This window comes from Cyprinus carpio, chromosome B7, assembly GCF_018340385.1.
Source record: "Cyprinus carpio isolate SPL01 chromosome B7, ASM1834038v1, whole genome shotgun sequence".
NCBI lineage: Eukaryota > Metazoa > Chordata > Actinopteri > Cypriniformes > Cyprinidae > Cyprinus > Cyprinus carpio.
In genome coordinates, this window is record NC_056603.1 from 24,214,905 (window position 1) to 24,238,461 (window position 23,557).

Genomic DNA, 23,557 nt, shown 5'->3' on the forward strand with positions numbered 1-23,557 from the left:
TTTCCGCAGGGCGGCGCAAGTGCACTAGCTCGACTCCAGCGCTGCTCTCCTCCTCCAGACTCCTAGAGGTCGCCCTCCGGAGGAGTGAGAGCGATGCCGTGCGTGCGAGAGACGCTCAGACGGAGAGACCCACAACAGTGAGGCGGAGCTGGGAATGGATCAGCTCCTGAAGCCTTAACTCAGAACCTCCACACACTCGCCTACAAGAGCAGATCAAGCCCCGGCGGAGCGTCGCGGGCGTCCTGAGGCCAACCACCTGTATGAGGAGGACAGAGAGGTTTGTGACGGATCAGTCCGGACTCGATATCAGTACGGGCAGAAGAGGAGCACAAAGCCGGCGGAGTGTCTCTGGAGCGGCGGAGATCAGCCCAGCCCCCCACATACACACACACACAGAACCGGCCTGCTGCTCCTAGCCTGTTGCTGCTGTGTGTGGGATATCTCATATCGCAAACCTCTCGTATCTCAGCGACACACGCGTCTGTAAGTAGTTGCGAGTTGTTTTGTCTTTGTTTGGAGGCTGGCTGGTGTATTCTGTAGCTGTTGGCGGACTGTAGCGCTCTGCAGCTGGCTAATGAGTTAGCTGTAGCTTAGCGTCGTGTGTAACGTTTCAGCAGCCTCACGAACACGATGTAGTTTGATCATTAGACCTCCTTTTATTATTACAAGACAAAACATGTTTGATAAAAGGGCGCGTGACATGAACCAACGAGTTTGTCGTATTTGAACACCTCTGTACGAGTCGCTTATCCCGTGCGACAGAATCTCGTGTAATTCAACGAGAGGCTGTTTATGCTGCAAAACTGAATACAGCACATAAAATGTGTGTTTTGTTGACTTCCTTCGGCTTATGTTGAACCAAGCTGTGAATGTGCTGAGTAGCTCGGCTTGTGTGTGATCCTCTGGATGTCCCCTGCCGTCACTGGAGTCAGTGCACATTTGCAGGAGAACCGCTGGCGCAGGGGCTTTTATTTGACTGGTTTTGGAGGATAAAGTCCAGGGAGTTGCGAGGCGGCAGTACCAGCCTGTATCCCATCGTTTGGCTGCTTGAGTGAGTCCCCGATGCGGAGGGGCTGAGTGCTCCGGGACATGCTGAAGTGTATCCCGCTGTGGCGGTGTAACCGTCACGTTGAGTCCGTGGATAAGCGGCACTGCTCGCTCACTGCGGTGCCCGATGAGATCTACCGCTACAACCGCAGTCTGGAGGAGCTGCTCCTGGACGCCAACCAGCTGAGAGAGCTGCCCAAGGTAAGACACTGCTGTGTCCCATCACTTACTCTCATGTGCATGCCTCTCTGCTTGCCAGCCTCAATTGTAATTCATGCACCGATCTGTTGTGTCACACGTGAATGTGGTTAAACCGTTGCTCTTGTTTCAAAGTTTCCCACGGTCTTAGAAAGCTTGAAATATCAGGGAAATTTTATTTCCCCTTATGATTAATTATAGTGCATTAAAAAAATGATTTGCATCACAAGTTTTCTGAAATGTTGTGTTCAGATATGCAAAGGGAGGCATTATCTAATCAAATATTCAGTCAATTGCAACTCCGAGTTCTTGTTTCACTTGTTTCAGGTTAGATTGAAAGGTACTACAGAGGGGAACACTTGTCTGCAGGGAAAAAAACACATTTTTTAGGAATAAAATGTTATAGAAATGTCATTTGAACAAAGCCCTCTGTAAAAATAATTTCTAAAAAAAGACAACAACAGGGAGTTTTGTGTATCTGCTACTGTAAAGTGCAACTGAAAAAAGCTCATTTTGAGAAAACAGAGAAAATATGTATTGTAATTGAAGTCTATAGGTGCAACTATATAAAGTGCATTAAAATAGATATTTAGTGTGTGTTTTGCATGTTTTCATTTCACTAGTCTGATAGAAGACATGTTATGGATGCAAAATAGCTCAAAATTGACCAGAGTATGAAAACTATGGTTTTGCCTACAGTGTTTGTATATTAAAAAAAAAGGCATTTGGAAAAGTAATTCATTAGTCAAATGTTGTGTGAACTATTCTGTTCTAATGTTAAAATAAGTGTCATCTATAGCATGTATTCATAGAGTATTTGACGCCTTGTTTGCAGATTTTGTAAGATGTTGCAAGCATATGCTCTAACTTACACTTAAAGAAAGAAATAATCTGTTTCTTGTGGAGAAATGGCAAAAAAAAGACTACTGTCTAACATTGACAGTCTATCCTCCTTTGGGGGAACTTTAGTGTGTTACACATCTGTCTCACTAATCACGCTAAAAGCTGTTTGCTTTGTCCTTTTAATTTGGATTTCATTACGCATTTTGTTTGTGTGTGTGTGTGTGAGAGAGAGAGAGATCCTGCTGACTTGGCTGTGAATCAGGTCTAGTTGTCTTTACATAAAGTAAAAACACAAGTTGTTTTTTTATTATTACCATGAGCATTTACATCCACACATGAGTCACGAGAGGCCGTTGGTGGGTTGCCAGAGCTAGCATTCCCTAAAGTACACTGATAGCAAAATAAGCAAACATGCTTGATTCAACATTTAAACTACTGTAAGCCGTTGACAGCTACCACCCAGTCATTTGAAGTGCTCTTCTGTAGGCCGTATAATGCCAGGACTGTTGGCATAGCCTCATTGGCAGAAGACTGAATCTGTGTAAGCCAGTCTACAGGCAGCATTGCTAACAGGGTCAGACAGAACGGCACAGGATCCTCTGACCGTGATGTGGAATAGCTGATCCGAGCGGACCGGTCAGGCCCTGAGCTTGGGGTCTGTGTATGTGTATGTATACTGTGTGCAGACAGTTGGCATATGATTTCCCCTCAGCCCTGTGGCAGAGAGAGTGAAAGAGAAATGAAGAAAAGGTCTGGAGATCAGTAGTGGTCGGCTGATACATGTCAGATTTAGGGAGAATGTTTGTGATGTACAATATATACCTAACGCTGATGTTTTAATATAATTTGATAGTAGGCTGGCTGCACACACAATTGATAAATTTAAATGAACACTTTTGAACACTCGATTGGCGCTAGTTAAAAGTAGATATTAATAGAAAAAGAAAAATGTATACTTCTGTTCAGCAAGGATGCATTAAATAGTGTAATAGTGAAAATAACATTTAGATTGTTGTCAAAGAATACTGAAACAGAATAATCTTTTTAAAATAAATGCTCTGTTCATCAAAGAATCCTGAAAAAGTGTCACTGTTTCACGAAAAAAAATATTAAGCAGCTGTTTTCAACTTTGATGGTAAGAAATGTTTCTTGAGCAGCAAATCATCATAATAGAATAATTTTTAAAGAATCATGTGACACTGAAGACTGGAGTAATGACTGGTGAAATTCAGCTTTTAAATAATCTTTTTTTTTTTTTAATTAAAAAAATAAAATAGAAATGTTATTTTACATTGTAATATTTAACAATATTAGTGTTTTTATTGCATTTTTGACCAAATAAATGCAGCCTTGGTGAGCATAAAATACTTCCAGAAATATTAAAATATTTCAGTTCTCAAACTTTTGAGTGTGTATTAAAGTATTTTTGTCATCATTTAATGTTCAAGTAAAGTTTTTAGTTAATATTTGCCTGTATATATTTGCTTTTTTTTCCTCATTAACTTGTTCCAGGTTATTTAGTAGTGCCCTTTTCGTCTGAGTGGTGCTCCGTTACACATTTACTGTAACTCTTAGATGGACGGTCTCAGCAGGCCTGAGCCTGTGCTTTTGAGAAGGCCATATGGTGTCTCCGTGTGTCGCTGCTCCGCCATGTGCTTCGAGGTGGCCTTTAAGCTGCTTACAGCTCCTTCTCCCCCAGACCCACTCTGGACGCTCTGCTGCACTCGCTCCTGCTTGTGATACTCTTTCCTGTTTTTCTTAAAGGCTGCTTTTCAGCATGGATAATGTCCACATCTTTAGCTCCATGTACATGGTCATAGTGCAGGATTTGGGATTAGCACTGTACCATGACTCATGCTAATGCTTCTCAGGGTGGCAATTGGGTGTGAGCCGATGTCAAGTATTTCAGTATGTTGGGCTGAGGCTGTCTGTAGAAGATAGTTTATGTTAAAACTTCAGCTTCATATGTGTGGCCTGGCACAGTTCTTTAAACTGAACAGATTGAGGTTTAGGGTCCTCACCTGAACATCTTATGTTCGCTTTAAAGCTTAGATATGTATAGTTCAGAAAAGCACCTTTATAGCAAGTCCAAAAATAGAAACGTTTGAAAGTTTAACAGCGGGCACAAAGCAGCAGTAAGTGTGGGAAATTACCTTTCAGACAAACCGATGAGCAGCAAATGACTTCGGATCAAGTTTTCTGCCAATTAATTTGTTAATATGAGCACCTGGGTGGCTCACAAAGTGCCTTCAGCTTTTTCAAGGAGTTGGTTTACATGGAAAAACGTGTTGCTAAACAGTCTGGGAACTGAAGCTCCTGTACTGCTGCTGATAAAACTGTAGGTCGAAGCCGTCAACATTTGAGGAATTCCCCATCAAACCCTCCGAAAACATCAACATGAAGCTTCCACCGTGTTTAGTCATTATGCAATCCCTAATCCTCACTGTTTCTGTCCTATTGTGTGACAGTCGAGCACCCGCTCGTCACAGTAAACTCCTCACTTCGGAGATGTTGAGCGCTAACTGGATTAACCCAGAATGCCCTCTCACATTCACAAAGCACAGAAATGGCATTAGCTGTAGTTTAATCATTAACAAGTGTATCACACACACATACATCTGTGGTTTAGGAGGTTCCTGGGGAAGCTTTGAGAAATGTGAAGTCTACGTTTTCCCTGAAGGGTTTGGGAGGGAGAAACGCTCCTTGGCTTTGACGGTTGTGGAAGATCTTGTGACTGGTTACATAGTAGGCTCTTTCAGCTAATCTGACGTCTCCCACCCAGCTGCACATATTAAATGTCCAGGCTTATTATCGCAGCTCTGTCGGCATTGTCGTCCTTTATCAGCCGTAACTCGAATGACGACTGAAGAAAGAGAAGGAAATGTGTATTATGCAGCTGGAGTTTCGAATGGGTAAAATACTAGCTGTATGATGTTGTTTGATTTTAGGTCAAGGTTTCAAGCCTTCCTCTGTTTTATCGGCACCCAAAACACCTCTTTTTCCTAACAGATGTTGTCAGATCATTTGGTGCAACATAAAGTAAATCAGCTGACACCACTAACAGGAAACAGTATTGAACTCTAACCGTAGAAGTAAGCGAAATGAGGAAATCGAATAACATATTTTACCTATTGCCTATAATAGCTGTGCTTAATTGCTTTGAACCAGAAAGTGGTTTTTCCAGCTCAAGTATGTGCCTGAGTTTCAAGGAGTTGTTTTAATAGAGGTTAGTAATACAATGGCCCTCTGAAAGGCTGAACAGGTGTGTGCGTTGTGGCAGATTTGTGCTGTTGTCTGCAGAACAGGTTTAATCTATATAGGGCTCCTCCCTGCCCTGCTCTACACATCTAATGTTCATTCATAGCAGGTGTTTCTCTCTTACCTGCTGTGAACTACATGTTTGTGCATTGAAAGGGTGTGAAATGATACTTCACATTATATCCTCCTGACGCATTGGTCTTGATTCATGAAATTCGGTGGAGAGATGTTATATGCAAAATTTCATGACCATGTTTTTCTTATTGGGTGCCTTTGGATGCTTAGTCCAAACGAAAAGTAAAAAATAAATTAAAATTTTCATTAAAATGTTTTGTAACACTTTATTTTAATGTGTCCTTGATACACTTGTTACAAACATTAGCTATAGAAATAACAATGAATTTATGTATAATTATGCATAAAGCTCCGGTGAGAATATGCTAGCCTTGCAAGTACCAAGTTTCTCCTCTTGGCCTTATATCGAAATCCTCAAACAATTTTCTTTACAAATTTGTCACTCGTTTACAAAGTTCATCACTTTGCATCGCAGCTTACGCTACACCTGAGTACTAGGTCATCCGCTTTTAACACGACTCAAACGCATCACTTTGCTTGAGAAAGCCTTTATTAACCCCCTGGAGCTGTGTGGAGCACTTTTTATGATGGTTGAATGCACTTTTTGAGCTTCAAAAACCCTATTCACTGCTATTATAAAGCTTGGAAGAGCAAGTACGTTTTTAATACAACTCCAACTGTATTCATCTGACAGTACACCTATGATGGCTTGAGGATGAGTATATCATGGGGTAATTTTCATTTTTGGGTGAACTATCCCTTTAATTAGTATTACTTAGTACAGCAGAAATTACACAGCAATAAGGACACATTTAAATAAAGTTTGAACATACATACATACATTTGTTTATAAACATACACATTTTCGTTACGTTCATCAAGTTGCTGTGCTCTTCCTAAAATGATGAACTTTTCAGTCATGCCCATTGTCATTAACTTGTTTTTGGCAATTAAAAGGTAAATCTCTTTGTGATGTCCAGAAGAACTAGATAGATTTTTGCTTCTTGTCAGTTGTGCATGAAAATGTCACACCTCTAAATTAGCATAGCAGCAGTCACAAGGTCTGTTTTAGTCTTCTTGATGGGATGTTTCAGGGCTGTACAGTGTGAGCGTTTCACTCATTTGCAAGTGAAAATTACTCTGCAAATGTGAAATTTTGTCATCTGACACCTGAACAAATTTCAAACTTTATTATATAAGAAAAACTCCCTTAACCTTGGACACGTTAATACACTTTTTGTTGCTATCCATTGGAGTCAAAATAGCTTTAATAAGTTGAGGTTTTCACACAAGATGTGTTCTTGCATTCTGTCTGTGTTTTTTTTTTTTGGTTGCATCTTGGCCGTGCCCCTAAGAGTTTTGTGCTATGTATAGTGATACTGAAATCAGGTCAGTTTTGAGTTCAATTTGAGGCTTGTTTTATAATTTTAAAATCCTTCTTTTAGTCAAAACAATTTCGTTGTCCAGGCTGATGCCATCTTTGGTACACTGTTTGTGTTGAAGCTGATTTAAACTGAACAAAATGGGCCGTCTGAGCATATGATTTTTTTTCCTCCATAAGTTTCTGTAGTTTGAACAGCTCATTTAGCCATTACTGTACCCCAACCCAGCATCCCTCCTTTGTGTGACCGCCCTGGGCCCGATTATGGCTTTCAATCATCTGTAAAAACATGTTTAACCCCTTGTCCTCTTCCTCTCTCTGCTGCACGAGCCGTATCGTCCCACTAAGCCTGTCCCTCGAGGGTCTCTTGAGTGGAGTGGCTGTCTGCAGCAGTCCTGTTCCAAGTGTACAGTCAGTGCTCGCTGGATGGATGAGATCCGCAGAGAAGTGAAATCAACTCTCTTCTGTCTGCCATCCAGGCCTGTGTTTATACTGGAGTGTGCAGTCTTCCATGAAATACAGCAGCCTGAGGGTGATGCTAGTGTTTTCTTATATCAACAAAGTATTTTTTTTTTAAAGCTTTTAAACACATTTTCTATTTTCATGGCATCACAGTAATGCTTCAAACATAAGCACAGTTTATTACATGGTGCAGTCTTGCTGTGCTGTAACTGCAGCAGGTAGGGTGTTAAAATAATCTTTCATTACTCACTAATTTGCCTAATTGGCTTATGAGGCCGAACTGTAAGCCCTTCACTCTTATTAGGCCAACTTACTTCATACCACATGCAGCAAAACCATTTGAGATATGTGTTCGCCAACAGGATTACAAGAGAGTCTTGAGAACAGCCAGTAATGTTTTCAATAGCAAACCCAGCTTGTGACCTGCCATCCATTGCTTTGTAATTCTCAGTGGACTTCAGGACAGTATTCTTGACTTGTTACTAGGTCTTTTAAAGTTCGTAATATTTTTGTCTTACAAAGGCAGCATTTATTTGATAAAATACAATGAAAACTATTTTAATATATTTTAAAATTTAATTTATTCCTGTAATAGCAGTGTGGAATTTTCAGCAGCCATCACTCCAGTGTCGCATGATTCTTCAGAAATCATTCTGATATGCTGATTTGCTGCTCAAGAAGCATTTATTATTATCAATGTTGAAAACAGTTGTGTTGTTTACAATTTTTCTGGAAATAGTGATACCATTTTTTTTTTTTTTTTTTTTGATAAATAGAAGGAAACAGCATTTGAAAGAATTGAATCTTAATGCCTCAACAGGGTTTTTCTTGGCTCAAAATGAGGCAGAGTTGGTACCATCCTGATCATGTGCACACAATGTACCCACCCTTTAACTGGCTGAAACAAACACTTTTTTTTACACCCAACATATTTTAGGTGCTATAATAATTAAATGATTGAAAAAAATGACAATTCTAAAGTTAGATTTTACAAAAACAAACCTGTTGAACATGAAATTAAATGAATCATACCAGCTAAAAGGGGCCCTTTTGTATAGGTGAACATGTAACATTAGGTTGTTAAACATTTCATGAAACTGAAAATCTTTATCCACTCCTTATGGTCTCCTGGTCCACATTGCATTGATCCAATATACATTTATCCACTTAAAGTGTCTTTCTAGAAAACAAAATATTTTCTTACAACCAATCGCAGCAGGGTAACAGGTGCATTATAGCTAACATTAGCACCAAGCTAAGACTTTTTATAAAATCAATAGTACGTTTTTACTCAAATCCCACTTCAATTCAGCATTGAGTGTTTGTAATAACTTATTTATAGTTTTTATACTAAGCTTATATTTTTATATTTTTTAATAAAAATATTGTTATATATCTTGACTTTTAAGAATGATATTGGGAACTCTAAAATGAGAAGTTAATTAACTAATGATTTAGGAGCTTTCTTTAGATTACATCGAGACACTGTCCATCCCTTAATCTGATTGTTTTAGAAACCACAGAATAGCACTGAACAAAGACATCATTTGAGGGGATCCATAACTTTGTTATAAGTGTATCTGAGAGTGGGTTGGTAGTTTTACTGCTGTACCTCAGTCAGAGCTTGTTTGGTCTGGTCATTGTCTTGACTTTCTGCTTCTGTCTTGTGAGCCAGCACATGAGATGTTAGTAAGTGAGGGCTTCCCCCTACGGCCCACAGAACTGGGCCAGCAGTCCACATAAATCACTGCTGCCTTTGTGTGTGCTGCAGTAAACCTACCCTCATCCCCCATCTCTCCTCCCTCTCGCCTCTTTTCTCGTGCTGCTCAGACTGCAGAGGACTTGGAGATCACACTGTGCTGAGCCTCTTTCACACAGTCTGTTCTCTTGCTCACTTCAGAATTCTGCTTACCTTTAAATTTATTATAGCAGCACAGCATAAAGATTGGGATAAAGATTTTTACTTTTGAGGATTAAAAGTTGCTGAATTGTTTTCACTCTGTAGTCATTTTTAAAGAACATGATTTTTTTTTTTATATAAAATGGTTCCTGTGTGTGTTTTTAACACACACTACCTTTCAAAAATGTTTTTTTAAGAAGTCTCTTATGCTTACCAAGGCTGTGTTTGTTTGATCAAAAATACAGTAAAAACATTAATAGTGTGAAAATCTTTGCCTTGATGCTGGCATGGCTTTAAAAGTAAATAAATAAATAAATAGATAAATAATCCACTGACACCTAGCTTAATGACCTGTAGTGCAAATACTACTACTAATGTTTTTATTAATATAAATCTTTACCAGTTTTTGAAATGTACATTTTTTTGAAGCTTTAAAAAACATTACCAGTATAGCTAATGATCATGAAGCAATATCGGTCATTCTTGGTTGAAGATGAAATACCATATAACATATCATAGAGTGGCATCAGGTGCACTGCTGCATGTGTAAAATGAATCCTGTTGAAGAAAGAAAATTCTGATTAAGGGCAGGAATAGGACTGTGGTGTTTTAACAGGTTGGCACTGAAATCTTGCAGCATCTGCCAGTTCCTCCAGAAACACTGTTTCTTCTCCTGTCATCTTCTCACACTCTCAAAGTCACTTGTTTCGTGAGAGTATGCTCTTGAGTTGGGCCAGGCTGCAGACTGAGGGGCCGTTTACACAACAGTGGTTTCAGCCAACAATGGGAAACTTTTTATGTGTTTGGCCTGTTTGTTTACACGACAACGGCGTTTTGGGTACTGAAAATGCATATTTTTGAAAACGAGTTTCAAAGTCGATTCCATGTAAACACTCAGTACAGGAATCTTTGAAAACGGTGACGTCATGCGCTTTCGTAGTATGTGTTAGGTATGTAGACATGCCCAGTACGTGTCGATTTTAAAGGCAAGCGCGAACAAACATACACAACAATGGCGGAGTATATGGTACTGTTGTTGATGCTCAAGAGTTTGCTAATGCTTCTTCAGCAAAGTGTGGATTTACTTTAAATCATATTTACAAATATTACAACCAACAGCGGAGACACATCATATACACACGGCAACAGGTACTGTTTACCAAAAAGGTGACAGCGCCAACTACTGGCCTGGGATATGTAATACAGATTTTTTGGCCTTTTTCACGAATATGTGTAAATACGAATTGTTTTGAAAACATTGTCGTGTATCCGTGAAATTTTTAAAACACTAGGGAAAAACTTTTGCGTTTTTGACTACTTTGTTGTCATGTAAACGTAGCCTGAGAAGCTTCTACTTAAAATGGCCTGAAATATGTTACCCTGCTTCCTTTTGTCTGAGCTGAGGAGCAGCTGGCTCACACATCCTGTCCCCACCCCTCTCGGGGAGTTTGATTCCGGAGGAGGATTAACACTTGAAGCCCCTCACCCTGTCTGATACTCACACACTCTCTATCATCTGCATTACTGTCTTCGCTATTGATTGCAGAAAGTGTGTAGACTTGGTGGCATTGTAAACTTCTAAGATCAGCATGTACATCTGTTTTCATGTCCCTTTAATCTCACACGCTTGCACCAGAAACATGAGCCAGTCACCTGTCTCTCTGGGTAAACATGGGCGGCACCAGTCATCATCTAGTGCAGGGTAGTGTCAGTGTTTAGTACAGGTCGCTTGACTCAAGCTCCACTTCCCTGTGTTCACCTCCGACCAGGAAACACCCCCTACAATCATTTACAGCCTCTAGACCTAATGCTTTACTGTTCTGCTTGTGTTTTTCAGGCTTTTAAACACATACACTTTGCCACAGCAGGGTGTATCTGTTCCTGTTCATACTCTATGGCTGCTTTTCAGTTGTCACTTTTTTTTTTTCATTGTTCAGTTATTTGGAAAATATTTATATTGTTTATTTAAATGAATTAACTTAATTGTTTTTATCTCATGATATAGATTTGGGTAGTGTTTACTTTGGGCCAAATTCTTATGAATGCATTTCTGCCATTTTCTTTTATTTTCTAGCCTAACAATAGAGTAAAAATATTTCTTAAGATTGTTCTAAAGGCAAAACTTAAGAGGAAACGACGAAAAGAATGGTCTTAAAAATTATTGTAAATATCCTCTTAAAATTAGGATAACCTCCAACTTGTTTCAGATCCTAAAAGTGAGATGTTTAATGAATTTGTTGCTTCAAATGTTAACCATTACAGTATAACAGTAGCTACATTTAAAATCATATTTCTATTATTAGGGATATGCATGAGTTCTCTGAAGTGACTCCAGTGGTCGATAGTGTAAACAAAAACCATTCTTAATTATGCATTTCGTGGTTTTTGCTGAATTCAGAAACCACTATAAAAAAACAAGTCAATTAGGGGCTTAATTTTTTGTGCACTTTTTTGATTATTAAATTTTTCTGGAGGAGGCGCAAAAAGACAGCCTTTGATGTGTTGAAATGTTATCACTAAGATCCATCTTACAATCAGTTAACACTAAAGCCTGTCAAGGAGAAAAAGATTCTTAAGAAAATATTTTAGAAATTCTTAAGGATTTCCAAGAATTGCATATAGGAACATTGTTACAAACAACTTCTCTTGTTTTCCTAAGATGATTTTTCATGAATCCAGCCCCTAGTCACACACACTTGTCCAATTTTTGTTTTGGTGCATACTTCATTTTTATTTGCAGTTTTTGTGAGTCTTGATGCCTGGGCCGTCTAGACGTTTGAACAGGTCACAGTTACTGTAAATTCAAGACGGCGCGTGCTTCACCCCCAAGCACATCCTCATGATTACTGTTTACTTGTCACAATATGAACGTTTCCATGGATCTGACCCTTCCAGCAGCTCCTCCTCTATCTGCCTCAACACCTGTCGTGTAAATCTCTCTCTGTGTGTGGAGCACATTGTCCGTGCGTGCTGTAGGACAGAGTAAACACACAGACTCCAGTACAGATGGCCCAGTCTGGCTGATCTCCTCCAGATACTGGGATAGGTGTTACTGTAGATGGCGACACTCTGTCGTCTGAGCTCTGATCTCCTGCTTTGTCTGAGAAGGTACAGAGCTTTTATTGCAGTAAGCTATTAATAAGGCAAGGGTTGGTTTTTCCTATATGCCTTGTCTTAGTTTGTAAATGGTATGTTTTCCCTGATAAAAGTGATAAAGCATGTTTAAGTGAGTGATTTGGATGCAGCGTGCTGATACTATGTGCTAGTGGTCTTTTCTCTCTACAGTTTGTTTGTTCTTATTGGTGACTCATGCAACACACAGAAGCTGTATAGCAAATCCCCACTGACTCACGTTTCCATGGCCACGGGATGCAAGGCGAGCCCACGTGGAGAGTACACTGCTGTTGCTACGTGGACATGCCGCATCTCCCACTCCTACATTTTATCTTTGTTGGAAGTTAGATGCATTTGACTGTAAATATCAACTTGGTATGAACCGCACTGACAAAGTACAGGGTGTGTGGTACCTTACTGATCTCTATCTTTATATGACAAACAGAAAACATTGTGTAGTGACTGGCCACATTTAAAAAAAAAAAAAAATGTGGCCAAAAAAATGTGACAAGGTTTTGTTTTTAACAACATTTATTAAGATTTATCTAATTTATTTTTGAAAAATCAGTTTTTAAAATTTGGAGCATTTGTTATGTGAAATTGCTTTTATTGACTGCAGTGACAAGCAAAGTAACAAAGGTCTCTCAGTCGAGACAGGAAGGAAGTTCATCAGCTATGCACTTTCATATTTCGTTTTATCTCATTGGTGGTCAAGCACTCTGACTGATAACTTCTCTTGTGGCTTTGAAGGTTGATTGACCTGAACACTAGTCCAGCTCCAGAGAAAGAGCTTTTAAAATGGCACCTAAATAAATGATGACTGTCAGCTGGCAGTGTTGGACAACTGCTGTGATACTCATTTTGTTGAGGTCATTTCAGATGTGTCTTTTCATTTTGTTTGATTGAAATTTAAATTTTGTGCACTGCTACGCATTAGGGCTGTGCGATGTGATGATATATGTCGGATGGATGAAATAAAAAGTCTATCGTTTCATATTATGCTCTATCATTTATTTTGTGGTGTCGCGAAATACATTTTTTACAGTAATACTTTTTCATCATTTGGATGACTGCGATCACCACGGGGTGTGAAGGAGAGACAGAACCAGGTGGACAACGACAAGCCGGAACAAAACGAGGAGCTTGTCCTAAACGAAGGGCTACATCTGTAGCATGGACATGCAGTTTTAAGCACTGCAGTTTTAAAACAACCGATTTTTAAGCCAAACAAACAACAGAGCCAACTTGTATGAAAATCTCTCACTGCTCTTGGCTACATCACTTTTGTAACTTTAACAAGAATAAATTAAAAACTAATATTAATAATGAGAGATATATACACGATTTTGGCCACATCGCCCTCCCCTTCTACGCATGAACAATATATCAGTGTTATACTGGTTATTTTTGCTCTTATCTATTGCTTGGATGTAATCTTTAAAATCACCAATAATAATTTTATTATTCAGACAGAAGTGAGTGCACACAGGACCCTTCAGGAAGAACAAAGGATTGATTGGCTACTGTCATTTAACAGATGGTTGTGGGAGGTACATAAACAACAAATTGTAGGGCTGGAGTGAAGGATCTCCAACTGGGACTGAACCTGCAACCTTTTGTATTATCAGCCCAGTTTCTTAACTACTGAACACTTAACAGCACTTAACTTGTGCATGTAGCTTTTGCCTGAAGATTGAGTTTAGTCTGAAACGGAGAAGTCTGTATTTAGGGCTACTTTTTGGGTCTAGCTGAGCTTTAAAAATGCATTTCTCTTATTTCTCGCCAGTTAGGAATGCCTCCAGTTTCTGCTTAGCAACTGGACATATTTGTAAGAACATCACTCCTCTCTTTATATGCTGCTTCTCCAAGGAACTTAATACAATCCAAGTAAAGACTAAATTCAGCACTGCTGTTAATGAATTGGACATTGATAAATGTTTGTGTGGCGTATATTGTTTCTTTCCATATATCCAACAGATAAACACAAAAGCATGGAATTAGAAGCCAAAGTTCATATTTATCAGCATACTCTGATATTAGAATATTCACAAACTTGGTGCTTGGAGCATATAGATTATTTGGACTATAATGCACATTTGTTTAAAATTAAAAGTAGAGTAGTGAAGCATCCTTGAAGTCACAGGAGTGTCTTCATGTCACAGGAGGCTTTAGTCCTGCATCTCTCGGGGGTCCAGACTGAACCTCAGAGACAGACGTACTGCACAGACCTCATCATAACACATGCTGTAAGCTCACTCTAAAGTCTTATTCACACCCAAAGCAAATATTCACTATGAACAAAACCTTATATCGAAACTGGATTCCTGGATCTTTTTAGACCAAGACTACACTTTGTCCAGTAGCAGAATAGGTGAAGCTAAAAAAATGGCCAGTAAGTTTAAGTCATGTTTTTTTTTTCTCTCTCTCTTTTTTGGTTTGCAGTGGTTGGCAAACCTTAGTATTTTTTCTTCAATGAATGTTGGACCAACCAGCAAATCAAGCTCATTGTAGTTTAACCAAGCATGACCGCATTCAGCAGTTATTCCTATGTGTTTCTTTCATGTATCACTACTTAACTAATATGGTACCAGTTTAATGTGCTCGGAAGAAGGACTGTTTTCTGTGTGCTTGTTCATGCGTGTTTCTGCCTGTCTGTGTTTATATCTGCAGCCCGTTTTGACAGCGTATGACTCCTTCAGTGCCTCAACACGCACAGTGCCCAAAACAGACCAAAATGGCCCTTTGTTTACCACAGGGTGTGTGTGCGAGTGAGTGAGTGAGGGCTCGGGCGCTGCTGATTTGTTGACGTGTGTGTTTGTCTTGTTGATTCCTCTGTTTTGAGAGTGCTGTGGTGGACAGGAAGTGGGAATAATGGAGAGAGCTGAGGAATGTAGTGTTTTTGTTCTGCAGAGCCTCTCTAACCAACACACTGCTGCCGAGACCAGAGGAACCTTCGCCAGCTCAAACACATCTCTCACTTGCTCTCTTTCTCTGTCTAACAACGTGGCCCAATCAGACTCTACAAGCTCTTCTGTGTAAACCTGAGCTTTTGCATTAACCAGACAAGAGAGAGGTCATTTGATCAATTTGTTGGTGTTTCCTACTGGTAGCCCTGCCTAATGTCCAAAATCCTGCTGTGGAAAGACAAATTGCTTGATGCTGGGAACTTGCATTGTGTCTGGTTTGGACATGGTGTCCCACAAATTTAGAATCTGCTATCATGACGTTTTGTGTAGCGGATTTGGCTCACATTTGTAGTGCGGATTGATGATAAGTGTACAGCTCCACAGCCTGAAATGTTTAGTGTGCAGTTGATTTGACTCTTAAATGATTTGTTTAGTGTTTTGTTGATTATTGTTTTAATTCATACACTTATAAAGTTTGAGTTCACTAGATGAAGTCATTCCAAACTTGAATGACTTCCATTGTATGGACAAAAACACTGAGACATTTTGCAAAATATATAGAGCCCTATGATTTCCACGATGCAAAAACGGAATTGTGGAATCCAGTCATAAAAGCAGAATTTACGCACTATAAAGCAGAATGTCATTGAATTTGGCTAATTTTGAATGGATAAATCAAAAGTGGGTCAGTACACATATCAAGATGCAATATGGACTTGTATCTGTGAATTTTAAGTCGCAAAAATAAAATTTAAACATGAATCCTGCATGTTCTGCGTGTCTCTGTGTGAATGAAAATGCAGACACGTGGTTTTGTTAAAGGATTCAAGGATTCACACACATTTTTATATATATATATAATTTTTTTTTTTCTTTATTCTTTTTTTTATTATTTAGCAGAAAAATGTAATGTCCGGAAAAATATATAATAATAAATTATTTTTTTTTTTATAAAAAAAAAAAACAATGAATTAGATGCTTTTGATTTTTAATATTTAATGAAATCATTAAAATTGGATCCAGACAGTTAATTGAAACATAATTTTAGAAAAATAAAACTGAATTTAAAAAAAAAAAATTAAACACGTCTCTTAATGTAATTTTTGTTAAACTTTTCATAAAATGGTTCAGGAGAAAATAAAATGGATTTCATAGGACCTTACATTTATCTATTTTGTTTTATCTCAGATCTCACAGCTGTCTATTACTGCTCTGTAAGCTTGACATGCGCTGTTAAGACTGAAACTTTTAATTAAATCAAATTAATTAGGACTTGTCTGTGGAGGGCACATTTTAGCAGAAGTTCTTCATTAAAAGAATGTAGTGTTTATAGTTGTGTGTGTGTGGTCTGTCGTATGCGTTTCAAACAGTACTAATCATTATGCTTGAGCTCCTCCAGTATTTGTCTCGGTTGTAAGTGGAGGAGCCTGGAGGAGCTCCACTCCCATCAGTCTGTTCACTAGTAACGGTTCAGCAGTGATCATACAGCTTGGCTTCAGAGTCCACTCAAGAAAGTGGATCTCAGTATGTTCAAACAGCACGTGTGATGTGTCTGGTCAGTGGTCCTCATGACTGTTTGTCTAAGCTCACGTTACAACAGATTTGTTGAGTCTATTTGGTGGTTGAGCCTCCAGCATTGCCTTTCATCCACCATGTTTCAGGAAAAAGCAAATCACTGCTGGTTGGGAAACATTTTAATTTATTCCCTTCTTGTGGGGAAGTGTTTCTCACAATCTAAAAATTGTTTACCAAATTCTATTACATCAGTCCTCAATCTACAATCTGGATCTTTTAAAGAAATATGACTATAGGAAGTATTGGGAACTGTGTGTATTTGTGTTTGGGTGTGTGTATGTGCAAATAGATGTGTTGACGCAATGTTTTCATTGCCTTTTGTTAACATGTGACTGTTGATGAAGTGCAGACATGATATGACTGTACAGGAGGCTGCAGTGCCCTCTGTACTTCCACACATCTATTTCTAGAGAAGCTTGGAAAAACTCAGTCTTTTCTCTTCTGTCATTTTTGTGTTTTTATGAAAAGACCGACTTACATGTACATAGAAATGTACACGTAATCTCATAAATTTTACCGCTGCCTTGTAAATTAAAAAGTAATAAAATTTTTGTTAAACATGCCTCAATATATTTTTGGACATTTTCATAATTTAAAATAAATTTTCCAACACTATATCTATATCTGTATCTGTATTTATATTTATATTAAAGATTTTTCTTCTGATATTTCACTGTAATTATGACAGCTTAAGTATTTTTGTTAAAGAAAAAAAGCAAACAAATGTATTTGTGTGTATGTGATTCCCATTTGAATTTAAATTGGAGTGTTTATTTTATAGTTAAGTAATTTCAAGTTATCCTGTGTGGTGGCCCCCTGGATGTTTGGCCCCTTGTTTGAGAACCACTGACCTAGACAGTAGACCTAGACTGACCTAGATTTTTTGCATTGAGTTATGTTTGGTTTTTGTCAAGATTGTCTTCAGGTATGCTATTTGCGCTATAGTGTAGGTGTGTTGTTAAGGTTAGTAATGTGTTAAATGGACATATAATTAAAGGAGTCATGTTTGGGTGTGGTCTAAGGCTGCACGATTATTACAAAAATCATAATTTTCGATTATTCCCTTGAAATTGTAATTGCAATTATTAATTACGATTATCACAATTTACATTGAATGATGTTTATACCATTGTTTGATGCAACGACATGACATATTTTTATATGAAAATAAACAAGCAGAGAACCTTCAAACTGAAAAACTTTTAGTACTTTTCTATAGTATTAAGCCTCAAATTTCAACTATACATTGGATTGGTTTCTTTAAATTATAAAAAAAGTAAAATATGAATGGTTTTAATGTTATACTAAAATTAAAACAATGGAAAAACTCTTAAGATAACATGTAAAAAGAAAAAAAAACTACATCTTAAGCCCATAGAATAACATAAGTGGACTTTGAACGATTATGTCATTGTGGCATCCATTATTGTAATTGCGATTAGAAATTTGATTAATTGTGCAGCCCTAGTGTGGTCTATCCTCTTTTGGTGGTGCACATCGTCATTTGGTCATCGCAACGATCGCTTGGAAATATAGCCACTGTTAGCTTAAATGAAGCCGGTTCTGCTCTATGGCTGCACTATATCCAGTTGGAACAGTTGACATGTTTTGATCTCCTTGTAAGTTTACCAGGAATGTACGGGGAATTTTTGGAATTCAGAATGTCCGCTTTGTTCAGAAAGTCCTGCCTGAGTGATCACATAAAGCTGCAGTGTGTCATGAAGTGTGTGCATTTTAAAAGTTTGATTTTAGTCAGACGGAAGCAATAACTTGCCTTCTTAAAATGTAACCACTTTAATTCAATTGAAATCATTCAGTCTACTTTTTTTTTAAAAATCAGACATACAGATCTACAGATAGAGATATGTAGATGTCTTTGAAGTGACTTCATCCTGCATCATTACTTATTAATATGGCCTCAATTGTTCGGTTCTGTTGGCTTGGAACGTCAGTGTTTTCTGAGATTTGCAATTTACAATGTGATTTTTAAAACAAAATTTTAAAACATGAACTCCTTTTATACTTCTATACGTTGGAGTTAATAATTGATTATCATATGTCTATTGCAATTTTCTTTTAAGACATGTATTATTTACCTATTTTTACCTGATATTACCCAGGTGAGTTACATCATCTGGGCGCCGCTTAACCATGGGACTAACCTGCCATTATAACAACATTCTGACAGCTTACCTTACCAACAGGTTTCATAAACACCCATCTGCCATTGGTTTAGCAAATAGACAATGTCCTCACAAACTCACATTGCTTGAGTCAGAAGTTGACATGTCAGAGCATTCAAACAGAGCATTGCTAAAATCATCTCAAAGCCACAGTCTTTAAAAAATTGAGCTGTAATGTGTTCTCCAGGGCTTTTCTGTTTCATAAACTCCGTATGGTGCATTTCAAGCTCAAGGCTCTTATAAATCAAGACTGTCGTTGCTAACAGTATGATGACCTGTACATGACCTTGTGTTTATCTGATGCTCATAGCACATCTCATGACCCTACATTAGAATGGACTTGTACTAAAAAGAGCTGATGAATGTTCAGAGAGATACACAAACACATGTTCACCATAGATCAATGACTGCATGCTTTCTATGGCTCATCAGAACACTTACTGGCTTATTTTAAAATGGTACTTGGTATTTCTGCTGTGACCCTTCACATGATCTGGTCTGTTCTGTTTTTCTGATGGAAGATAAAACAAAGATAGCCTTCTACATCAATTCAGAATAACTCATTATTACAGCCTTTCTTGTGACAGACATCACATCTAAAGATGAACGTTATCAAAAGATTTGGTTTTGTATTGACTTGGTTTTTTTTTTTTTTTTTTTTTCTTTTGTTAGAGAGACCATAAAGCCCATAGGGATTTTGAATGAACCAAACCAACCAGCTACAAAGTAAATCATAACATTACAAACTTTGATTTGATGCAAAAAAAAAAAAAAAAGTGTTTGAAAACTGTACAAAATGTGACATTTTGTAATTTTTGGGTAAGCTATCTCTTTAAAGGGGTCATCGGATGCCCATTTTCCACGAGTTGATATGATTTTTTTTAGGGTCTTAATGAAAAGTCTATAACATACTTTGGTTCAAATTTCTCAATGGTAGTGTAAAAAACACCCTTTTTATTTGGTTAAAATCAGCTCTTTTTACAGCAACCCATTTAGTTGCATTTCCCTTTAAATGCTAATGAGCTCTGCTCACCCCGCCCCTCTTTTCTGTGGGGTGATGAGCCATCCTGTTTACTTTAGCTGTATTTAGCCACAAAACTTGCTAACTAGCACATTATTAGGAAAGTTGATTTGCAAAGATTCATAAAAAAACCCTTATACTCGCTTCATTTGGTGAATCTGGATCGCGAATGATTTGCGCGAATATGGATGCATTTAAGTAGATCGGAGGGCATTTTAGTAGTTCTGTGGGTATTTTGCGTTTAATATGTCGGGAGTAAATAATGACTGCTATGTTCTTTTATACTTTCAACAGTATATACTACGTCCCTGCTCCGGCGTCGAAACAATGGAAACAAGTGATGTCACACAGACAAGAAGCTGAGGCCCCTCCCACGATTGTTGACTGACAGTGGCGTTTTACCTTAGACCCGCCCTGATTGAGCTGTCAACAGTCTACAATTGTTTCGACGCCAGAGCAGGGGTAGACAAAAATATCTTGTCAAGAATATATCAGAGAACTGCATGTCCCCACGCGGAAGAGAGGGGCGGGTTCAGCAGCGCTCATTGGCATTTAAAGGAAAATGTATCAAAATGCTTTGCTGTAAACAGAGCTGATATTAACGAGATAAAAAGGGTATTTTTTTACACTACCATTGAGAAATTTTAACCAAAGTATGTTATAGACTTTTTCATTAAGACCCTAAAGAATCATATCAACTTGTGGAAAATGGGCATCCAATGACCCCTTTAAATTTACGACACGTTTATAACTATAGCTACCTGCATAATAAAGTGACTCTGTTGCCCCCTTGAGTACTGTCTGGTTTTATCGCTTGTGTTCTTCTGTTCTGAACTTGAATTCTGGGAATGTTGCTTGAGCTGCAGAGACTTGACCACATGATTGTTGAACAGGCCTACAAACACTAGCTTTCACAATGAGGCTTTGTGCTTATCTGCTTCTAGCTGCCGTTTCAGGACAGGCTAAACTGCGCACAGTTTGCTGTTTTTCTGCACTACTTTCTTTTATCCCTCTCCATCCAGTGGAAATTGGCTACTACTGATCATGGGGATTGGATTGGTCACATGACTGAATGCCTTTCCTGTATTGTGTTTCACAGATGGCAGACACCAATACATGTGCAGGTTCAAACACCGTTCTAGCAAATGTGGAATTGAGACAATTTAGTGGAATTGTCCATAAATATAGTATATCAGTGTTGTGTAAAATGTCTAAAATGTATGTGTGTGACAATACAGAATGATGACAATGGTAAAACTGTGCAGATCCAAATAGCAGAATGGAGCTGTGGCCAGAAACAGGAGGAACACTCACGCAGCTCTGAATAAAACATGGGATGAGCAACAACAACAAGAGTGTCATCTCTTTCTACTTGAACAAGCTGGCACCTTATACAACATTAACTATATTGTAGGGCTGCTCGATTATGGCAAAAATCATAATCACGATTATTTTGGTCAATATTGTAATCACGATTATTTAACACTATTATGAGGGGGCCATATGACCAAAACTTTATATGAGTGATTTATTTAAAGATAGTGATACATATCAAATATGTATCTCCTGTAAATAAGGTTGCTACAATCATTATATCTGCACTGTTTACTTCACTGGTTTGCACTCTATCTGCCATGTGCCTCATGCTGCTTTACTTATCTTTCTTTTTACATGCCCTATTTGTATAGTTGTACTTTATATTTTATTATCTGTATTTAATGTTCTACTGTTAGAGTTATCTGTATGCACCAAGGGTCTGGGAGTAACGCAATTTCAATTCTCTGTATGCATGTACTGTACATGTGGAAGAATTGACAATAAAGCAGACTTGACTTGCCATGATATCTACATTATAGAGACCAGCGGAATTTCAAACAAACAAAAAGTCCTCAAAAATAATTAAACTGTCAGTAATAAAAAAGCAAAGAAACAAATACAATAGAATAAAAAGATACAAATTAAACAAACTGTGCTTTAATGTTTTTTATGCAAGTCTCAAGCAGTATGATTATTTCATTTATTCACTATACCATTTATTATTAATGTCTCATCTCAGTTTTAGTTTGGCTTTAGTTTTGTATTTATTGCAGTTTATATGAAAAGGTTCATGTAGCGTGGTACAGCCTACTGCAGAAATTAATAAGCAAATGTAAAACGAAATATAGCCCGCTGTCACTTTAAGAGCCGCACGGATCCAAATTACTGTTACAAGCATATTTCATTCTCAAGTTCTCTTTCACGCTTTTAAAAACATGAATAAATGTACTTCGATAATTCAAGCTCGTCCCATTTTGCAAATGTCACGTTACATGATTTTACTGATTTGCACGGGAAATTGGGCTTTTATGGAGGAACGAAAGTGCAGTGCTGCAAAAGGGGGCGGAATACGGAACAATAATCGTTTTATCTCGATTATTGGATTTTCATAATCGTTGGAGGCCAAAATCAAAATCGTGGGGATAACAGAAGTGGGGATAAAATCTTTTATAACCAGGGCAGTAACAGACTAACAAAGGAGATCAGAGTGGCTGAAAAGAACTACTCTGAAAAGCTGAGAAAACAGTTTTCAGCCAACGATCCAGCGTCAGTATGGACTGGTCTGAAGAACATCACCTTGTACAAGATACCACCCCCACAGTCTGTGGAGAATTAACAACTGGCTGACAATCTGAATGTTTTACTGCCGATTTGAAAAGGCCAGAATAACACCCAGCACTCGCTCTGATCTTCACTTCGCACATTCACCTACCCCCCCTGCAAACCCTCTCCCTCCCTTCCTCCCCCACCATTCAACTTTCGCTTAAGGTCTGTGTAGAGGATGTGAACCGAGTCTCCAGGAAGCAGAAATCTCAGGCCCAGATGGTGTTTCACCTGCCTGTCTTAAAGTCTCTGCTGACCAACTGGCCCCCGTCTTCACACAGATCTTAAACAAATCACTGGCACTGATGGAAGTTCCCTGCTGTTCAAATGTTCCACCATCATTCCGGTCCCCAAAAAACCCAAATCACTGGACATAATGACTACAGACCTGTCACTCTCACGTCTGTGGTCATGAAGACATTTGAGCAACTGGTCCTGGCCTACCTGAAGGACATCACTGGATCCTCTCCAGTTTGCCTACAGAGCAAACAGATCTGTGGATGACGCAGTCAACATGGGACTTCATTACATCCTGCAACACCTTGAAAAAACTGGGAATTATGCAAGGATCTTATTTGTAGACTTCAGTTCGGCCTTCAGTACCATCAGGCCTGACTTTCTCTCAGACAAACTGACCCAGCTTTCCGTGCCAACCTCCTTCTGTCAGTAGATCACCAGCTTCCTGACAGACAGGCAGCAGCTAGTGAGGCGGGTCAAACTCACATCCAGGACTGTCACAATCAGCATCGGAGCTCCTCAGGGATGTGTTCTCTCCCCACTGCTCTTCTCCCTGAATACAAATGACTGCACTTCAAAGGACCCCTCTGTCAAGCTCCTGAAGTTTGCGGACGACACTACAGTCATCGGCCTCATCAAGAACGGAGACGAGTCTGCTTACAGACAGGAGGTTGAGCAGCTGGCTGCCTGGTGCAGTCTTAACCTGGAGCTAAACAC

At 38.6% G+C, this 23,557-nt stretch overlaps 1 protein-coding gene across 14 annotated transcripts in view; it reads left to right on the plus strand.

Moving 5' to 3' along the window:
* The window catches only part of scrib (scribble planar cell polarity protein), a 73,436-nt gene continuing 49,879 nt past the window's right edge, over positions 1-23,557 (plus strand). For 10 of the 14 annotated variants that reach the window (XM_042728063.1, XM_042728056.1, XM_042728067.1 and 7 more), the window contains exon 1: positions 1-1,248. In XM_042728063.1, coding sequence (XP_042583997.1) covers positions 1,090-1,248 — 159 coding nt within the window. In that variant the 5' untranslated portion in view covers positions 1-1,089. The remainder of the gene's footprint in view (positions 1,249-23,557) is intronic. The other 4 variants (XM_042728065.1, XM_042728066.1, XM_042728069.1 and 1 more) reach the window with 2 other exon arrangements.